The sequence below is a fragment of the Aplysia californica genome, unplaced genomic scaffold, assembly GCF_000002075.1.
Source record: "Aplysia californica isolate F4 #8 unplaced genomic scaffold, AplCal3.0 scaffold00334, whole genome shotgun sequence".
NCBI classification, from domain to species: Eukaryota; Metazoa; Mollusca; class Gastropoda; order Aplysiida; family Aplysiidae; genus Aplysia; species Aplysia californica.
Genome location: NW_004797604.1, coordinates 196,524 through 205,083, shown reverse-complemented (window position 1 = coordinate 205,083; position 8,560 = coordinate 196,524). Strand labels below are relative to the sequence as shown.

At 41.2% G+C, this 8,560-nt stretch overlaps 1 protein-coding gene across 1 annotated transcript; it reads right to left on the bottom strand.

The window, feature by feature from the left end:
- Positions 1 to 5,391: 5,391 nt before the first annotated feature.
- Positions 5,392 to 8,146, bottom strand: LOC101847741 (thyrotropin-releasing hormone receptor-like). Its single transcript, XM_005102669.3, has one exon. It carries the CDS (start codon positions 7,009 to 7,011, stop codon positions 5,863 to 5,865), a length of 1,149 nt encoding a protein of 382 aa, XP_005102726.3. The 5' UTR covers positions 7,012 to 8,146; the 3' UTR covers positions 5,392 to 5,862.
- Positions 8,147 to 8,560: the final 414 nt, after the last annotated feature.

The following is an 8,560-nucleotide window of genomic DNA, read 5'->3' as shown; positions in this document are numbered from 1 at the left end:
ACGAGACAGACAGACAGACAGACAGACAGACAGTAAGACAGACAGACAGGCGTACCAGTTGACATTGTAGTTTATTGATCTATAAACTGAGATGGCAATGACCACCAACTGAGCCTCCTAGAGCACAGGTAAAAATAGAATAATATTCGAAGTACAGCCACTCAAACAAAGCAACCGCCGAGACATGAGTTCAGATTTCAGAACCGGAGACATAAAGTATAAAGGTCGGTCGACGTCTCTTCTATTTTTTTCATGAAGATAAAGTTCAAACTGGACAGTTAGGTTAACTGGGTATTGTGCAGACCAAACTAAAGTACACAAGTGTCATTCCCTCAACCGTCCCACTCCTATCTTCTTCTGTTTTAGTAACAGTTTTACGGCACTTGCCACACAATTAGGCCATTTATGTACCGAGGATCACAAGTATTACAAAGGAGTAACAATCACAACAAAGAAGGAGGACATATGAGGACAATAGATGTTTGATAGGAAAGAAGGGGCAAACCACACCATAGCATCCGCCAACCACCTGCAACGCAAATGATGCTGTTTCATAACGCTGAAGATGATCTCGACGGATAATGTGAAACGGAGGCTCTCATGGTCTAGTGGTATGGTGCTCGCCTCTCATTCAATAGGTCCCGGATTCGAAACCTGATAGCGACGGAAATGTTCTTCTTTGAAAGGAATTCTCATATCATCTTTCCAACTGTGTAATAAAGTTCTGTCGTCTGCTTTTTGTCTCCGAGTAGACTTCGGCCGCCACCGGGCCAAAAATTCAAAATTAGTTGCTATTAAACTGAAAAAGCTTAATGTGTCCCGCGCGCTCATTATGACCGTTTGCAGTTGCGAGCGCCGTAAAACACTTACCAAAGGAAAAACTAGTGAAATAAAAAGTTAACTACGGTGTACAACATTTTCGACAATGCTATTCTACAAGGAAAGATAGATGGACGTTGTAGTAAAAGCATTCAGACTACACGAACCTGCAACCCCCCCCCCCCTTTCCATTTAAATACACCCACGATTTAAAAATTTATAAACAATGTACATAAATTTGATAGAATCTTTGCATTAATTAATAGCAATTTGGCATTTTCCGGTAGACATAGGTGTTTCTTTAGCCACATGCTGTATAAACAAAGGAAGTTGTAATACTTTTAAAGAAAAGTTTTAGTACGAGTTTTACGGTACATAAGTGCCGAAGATTAAAAGTGTTATAAGGGAGTAATAAACAAGAAACGAAGGAGGAGGGATCATCACGATAGACATTTGATCGGAAAGAAGGAGCAAACCACACACGCACCAGAGCACCCGCCAGCTACCCGTGCGTTGTAAAGCAATACGACTACGACGCAATTACTGTTATCGGAAGTCTCAACTTCAACGCACACTGACGGTTTAATAAGGTTAGACGAACACAAGCCAAATAGTCGTACCTTTCGGCACTAATATAACCTTATTGTGTTGCAAAAGCTGCAAAAAGTCTTATCATAATAATTACAATTTTAGCTCTCGACAGCTAGACATTGAAAATTCAACCATGGGCTTCCATTCCCACCTAGTCCTGCCCCTCCCCCCAAACTACACCCCTTCTCTCACATTTTGGTTCCGTTCTCAATTTCCGTTGGCTATGGTTTAATCCCGACGGTATCGTAATGAAACAGATCGAACTGGCTAGACTCGGTAATCCAGTTTTTAGAATTCGTAAGAAGAAGAAAGAAGAAGAAGAAGAAGAAGAAAGAGAAGAAGAAGAAGAAGAAGAAGAAGAAGAAGAAGAAGAAGAAGAAGAAGAAGAAGAAGAAGAAGAAGAAGAAGAAGAAGAAGAAGAAGAAGAAGAAGAAGAAGAAGAAGAAGAAGAAGAAGAAGAAGAAGAAGAAGAAGAGGAAGAAGAAGAAGAAGAAGAAGAGGAAGAAGAAGAATAACAACAAAAAGAAAAACAAGAAGAACAAAAAGAACAAGAAGAAGAACAACAAAACAAAAATAACAACAATAAAAACAACAGCAACAACAACAACAACAACAACAACAACAACATCAACGATAAAGTCAGCAGCACCAACAACAACAGCAACAGTACGGGTAAAGCGGACAATATCTAGCAGTTTACACCAAATTTTAAGGTTCTCTTATAAGATTTTACTTCCGAAAGCTGAACAAACGACTTTTTTTTCATATTTTTCGCCAAGTTTTTTAAATTGTTAAATCGAAAGCAGGATCGTTTACCTTTCATGTGTGGAAAAAATGTTTAAGTAAAACAGTGACTAGTCTTTTTTTTTAAGTAAGTGTTTTACCGCGCTTGCAACTGCGTAAGTTCATTGCGAGTGCGCGGGACACCTTAAACATTTTCAGTAGGTAGGAAATTTTGAGCTTTGCCCGGGTGTCGGCCGAAACCTACTCTTACCGATTTTAGACCACCAAGGGATCTTCAAAGTGCGCAACTTGCACTCGGGACCTCCAAGATTTTTCACCCTTGTCCGAGAAGGCTAGGTGTAGATCTTTCATACCAGAAGATCAGGGGTGTGGCTGAAAGACAGCAGTTAGGAGGAGCCAAGGAGTAGCAGTAGAACGCTGCAGAAAGAGCCAGGAGCCCAGAGGTGGGGGCAAATGAGGTGGGGTGGTGGGGGCAGAAAGTGGAGACAAAAGCAGACGACAGAACATTGCTAGAGAGCAGGAAAGGAGGTGAAAGGAGAACATTTTACAAAAGAAAAATTTTCCGTCGGTACCCGGATGTGAACCCGGGACTTTTGAATGATAGGCGAACACCTTAACCTCTAGGCCACGAGAGCCCCACGACTAGCCTTTAAGTAAATTAAAATTAAAATTTTGGAAGAACGCCTTTTTAAAAAAAAAGCTGACAAAAAGCCTCTTTATCTCGAAACTGTTGCGGATATTAAAAAGGCGTTTTATCGGCTTACGCGTGCAGGGTTACGTCTCAAACGTAAATCTAAAGGGTCCGACGTTTAAAAAAACGTTTTAGTAAGTTTTTACGACACTTGCAACACAATAAAGGCGTATTATAAGTGCCAAGGAGTAAAGGTGTTACAAGAGAATAACAAATGTAGAAAAGAAGGAGGAGGAGGATCAGGACGATATATTATGTTTGATAGGAAAGAAGGAGCAAGCCACAACCGAGCACCCGCCAACCACCCGCCACGCTGACGTTTGTGACGTGGTGTAATGATTTGTCTCTTCCCTTTATCGAAAAGGTGCTTGAGTTAAACTGTTTCTTACTACCTGTCCATTAACTCCCTCTTTCTACTGGTCTTTTTTTGTCCGTTAACTCCCACTTTTAACAGGCATTTAGTCCATTAACTCCATCTTTCTATGGGTATTTTGTCCACAAAAATCCCTCTTTTTACAAGTATTTTGTCCACTAACTCCCATTCTCTACAGATAGTATGTCCTTTAGTTCGCTCTTTCTACAGGTATTTTGTTTGTTTACTCCACCTTACTACATATATTTTGTCCACTAACTCCCACTTTCAACAGACATTTTGTCCATTGATTCCCTCTAACTACAGGTATTTTGTCCATTAACTCGCCCTTTCTGTAGGGAATTTAACGACCTCTTTATGCAAGCATTTTTATTCATTAACTTCCTCTTTACAGGTGCATTGTCAATCAACTCTTTCTTTCTGTCGGGGCGTGTCACTCACAACTGGGGTTAGTTCGGACAGGCTCGACCAGAGACACATCAGCTAATGAGTTACACTGTGTCATTGGAATAGCAAAAAAAATAACTGTTAGGCTTCAGGCGCTCGTCAAAATATTGGAATTGAAGAAACCAGCATTTTCCGCCGGTTTAGCAATTTTTATAATTTTAAAAATTTTGCTTAATACATTTTATGTATATTTTAGAACATTTCTGTGTGGATATTACCGAAAAAAGTTGATTAAAGGCACAACAAATGTTTATCTTAAATTTCCAAAGACCCTGAAGCTAAGGAAATCACCAAACTTTGGCGGTAGTTTTCTTGCTAATTTTGCCTTTGATAGCAGGCGACCCCAGCCTCTTTTAATAGCAACTATCTCGACTTCTATTCAAGACAGATAAGTATTTTTTTCATGAACAGCAGGACAAATGAACAAACTTTAAGATGAACCAATAACTTCACATGCCAAAACATTGACGAGCGCCTAATTCCACAACATGAGAGGTAATGCTAACGCTGGCCCTGTCGTTGTGAGTAGCTGGTGCGTGCTGTGGTGCGGCTTGCTCCTTCTTTCCTGTCAAGCATCTATCGTCCTCATTTCACCTCCTTTTAAAAATATATTTTTTACTCTCTTTTAAAATCTCTAATTTGCGGGACTAAAAGACCTAATAGTGTTGCAAGTGCCATAGCATTTTTTACTAAAAGAGAGTCTTGTCGTTGAGAATAACAAATGTTTTAAAATTCACTGTGTTTGTTTGGGTAAACAAAGCACACCGACCCAAGAAAGGCCATTTGGTGCTGGGAAAAGGTAAAACAGACAGACAGAAACAACAGAAGGACAGAAAAGAAGTAGGACCTACGAGTGGCGCCTTTCATCCACCCACATAACACCATCGCATCTCCAACATAATATGGACGACAAGGCTGATGCAATATTGTCGTTTCAGGGTAACGACAAGTCCCATTTCTATTCTTTACAGCTCTGTCTGAAAATTGTTCTTTATGGAGGATGATCAAATTCTGACAATTGTTTTGGAATGTGTTTAGATTTAACACCCGCTTGAACGTGTAAGGACACCAAAGTTTTAACGTCCATTGGGCAGTTGAAGAGTACATTGGAACTGACAAAGGTTTGCTTGTTTGAATAAAGAGAAGTACATCGACACAATAATGGCCATTTAGTGCTGAAAAAAGACAGGCAGGCAGAAACAACAGAAGGAAAGTAAAGAGGTAGAGCCTACCACTAGAGCCCTCCAACAAACCCGTAAAACTTAAAAAAAAAAGAAATGAGTTTGTGAGATTCTAGTGAGAGTCGAACTTGGGGCGTCAGTATGACATGTCGAATGTCTTGACCACTATAGCCAATTAACACACGTCCCTGGCTCGATTCCCTTCTATCTATCTATCTCTATCTATCTATCTGTCTGTCTGTCTGTCTGTCTGTCTGTCTGTCTGTCTGTCTGTCTGTCTGTCTGTCTGTCTGTCTGTCTGTCTGTCTGTCTGTCTGTCTGTCTGTTTGTCTATATATCTATCTATCCCCCTCCATTATCTCTCTCTCGCCTGCTTGTTCCCTTTCCCTCTCCCCAACATCCCCCCCCCCCAAACCACCCAAGCCAGATTAACTAAGATGTATAGGATACGTGAGGAAACGTTAGTCAAATGTATCTGTACAAAAAATAACAATAACAAAAATTAATTAATTTAAAGAAAAAGAGAATTCCGAGAAAGCATGACGATTTTTTCAGGAGTACAATGTAATATGCACGAAAGACATGACAATATCAAAATCAGTAAGTAAAATAAATGCTGTGCTCTGGAATGCTAAAATCTTAAATAGATGAAATCACGAAGAGAAGAAATGTCCTCTTAAAATCTGAAAGTACTTTGGCAAATATACAACATACCATTTGTTAGTTTTGCTACAAACTAACTCGATTTTCATGCTACCATGGAATATTCACTTGTTTCACATAGATAACACAATCTTCAAAGAGCAATACATGTAATAATTATGTCACAAAATTTTAATATTGTACAGCAACAGTTGTACTTCCGCAATATGGAATAAGTTGCACGTCTGCATAGCGGCATTCCATAGAAAATTAATTGCGGTTTTTTAAAATGTAAAATATTTACACACGCTCTGTAGATTGTTTCTGGTGGGTAAACTTTCTTTTACTGTCCTCAAGGAATAGCATGTCCACCTTCAATAGCCGTACCGATAGCTACAGCGGTACTTGCACACATGTACTTTCCTCAGACAGCGGTACACATTTCTTCTGAAGTTATTGCTCGTCACGACATACACTATGAAATCCACGGCAAAGTTGAGGAAATATAGGAACTGACAGATCTGCTGGGCGATCTGAAACCGAAAACTGCTGTCTGCTGAGGTGTCGCCTCCCGTAACCTGCTGCAAGATGAGACCGTACAGCCGCGCCGCGTAACTCGGGAGATAGAGTACGACGTACACGGTGGAGACACGCACCAGCATCTTCGTAGAGCGCACCTGAGCCAGGGAGAGTGTTTTATCGGCGTTGTAGTAGCGCTGACTCCCGTATAAGCTTCGGTTCATCAGGTTGTGACGTAACCGAAACTTCCGAACGGTGAATATGATGCGGAGGTTGAGGAGAAGGATCGCCAGAAAAGGAATGACGAATGTGAGGACGGAATCGATGTACGTGAATACCATGACAAAGTTGTAGAAGTCGTGGTCGACCTTACACGGCTGCCCGTTGTGTGACTCTGCAGTGGTAAAGAAACTGTGTGAATAGAGGAGAAGGGATACAGTTGTTAGTGCTGATATGAGCGTCACAGATTTGCGTCTGCTGCAGATGGTCGACGCCCTGAACGGATGGCAGACGACGATATATCTTTCCACCATCATGAGGACCACAAACCACGCGGAGAGGAAGCTACAGACATACGAGAGGTAGACCATGACGCTGCAATAGCCAGGAGCCAAGGCCAAGGTAGGGAAGAAGGTCATGAACGAGTTGATGAGCTGCGAGAGTAGAAACATTGTGTCAACAAAGGTCAAGGCCGCGAGGTACTGACTGCACGGCTGATACCGGAAGGAAGTAAAGACGAATACGAGAAAGGACGTGACGTCACCTACGATTCCCAGTCCGCATATGATGGGGACGGCGTACGTCGTGAGGCCTTTAACGGCCGACTTGAGGATTTCGGCCATCTCGCTGTTGTTAGAAGGAATTGTTTGGGTCACGTTGGCCCACGGCATGCTGGGAGAATGTGCTGAGATGTTGAGGGTGAGCAGCGTCTGGGTGTGTGTCAGTGGGTCGGACTGGGACATAATCACTTCCAATGTCCTGTTTGCATAAGTTTGAATATCCATTCGAATTAATCGCAGCAGATATTGCCAGCACAGCCGAAAAGACAGCTACGAAGTTTGCTTTGAAATGAAATTTTCCCAACATAAAAGCATTTTTATCACTTCCATAACACGCTGTCGTAAACTAAGATGTCTGGCACAAGCGTCTTGCATAGGAACTTGAAAAAAATTAGAGCAAAGTACGTTAGTGAATCCGAAATAATTTCCGTGAATATGTTGCAAACTTACTAACCGTTTATTGACAAGTGCAAACAATACTTGAAACTGGCTATTACGAATGTAAATACAAATAAAAGGTCTGGTGGCCTTACCACATTTGCAATTGTCTAGAATAGTGTATATTGTCTTTCAAAGTAACAACTGTCTCATAGTTTGAATGAATTAATTCAGCGTTAGGACAGTCGTTTGAAAGTACGTACCTGGTTGTTGATAATCATAGAGCAACATGAACTAGCAACACCACCACAGTAATTATTTCTTCAAAGAATCCTGTCAAACACGAGTACAAATCAACTGGAGCTCTTTGCGGGACTTATTCTACTTCAGTAAGTTTTCAGGTCCATTTTCGAAGAAAAAAATGATAATGACGGCGATGACTAGAATACGCCCACTCTCAGTGATAAAAATAAAGAATCACACGGCAAGACCACGGTTGATGATGAAAACACTGGCGTTAGAAATCACTACCAGGACTTGTTTATTTCAGAAGTTTGTAGATCCCGGAAATTTTATAAGTTCATTTGCTTTTTTAAATGACTTTCTCGTCTTCTCGTTTGACAAATATTTCTCTTGTAAGCAGAAATTCTTATCTTTTATCTCACACAAACGTAAGACACTACTGTAATCACTGCGCGTACAAACGTGTGATAGTTCAACCTTTCTCTTTGTGGGGCACCCAGTGTTCCTTTTTTATTACTCTTTATTTTTTGCACGTTACTGTCATAGACCACCCAAAGTCCCTGTTCCAGAGACTTCTTCTTGAGATATCTCATTTACGTTTCCCCTTTTCGTGTGTGCTGCCAGGTTCTCTCTTCCTCCTGCTTTTATCCCCCAGCTTGTGCTGACCGGTTCACGCTCGTCCACAGCCCCTCTCTCTCACTCTCTCTCTCTCTCTCCCTCTCTCTCTCTCTCTCTCTCTATCTCTGTGTGTCTCCCTCGCTCTCTTTCTCTCTCTCTCCCTCCCCCTCTCTCTCTTTCCATTCTGCGACAGACGACCGGTTCGCTCACACGTGCGACCAACTCTCTTAGGGAGTGCTGGACAGATATCCTATTTCGAACGATTCGGATCATGGAATCCTTCGTTTCCAAATAGATCTAGTAGGGTAACCCCGAACTATTTGTACATACACATTTTTATGATTTCAGATTTCAGCTAGGTTAAAGGGAGCTTGATTAATACTTAGTAACACACTTAATATCACGTCTGCCTATCTTTCTCTTCTTCTTTATTTTTGTTTACCAGTTGTATCATTTTTGTTTGTTTCAAATGTCATCAGTCAGCATACTCAGTGAGCACATGACTGTGTAGTGTGATTTGTAGCGTTATCACCAC

Excerpts from the sequence above, each read along its gene's own strand:
- LOC101847741 (XM_005102669.3), bottom strand. The coding sequence starts at position 7,011 with ATGGATATTCAAACTTATGCAAACAGGACATTGGAAGTGATTATGTCC.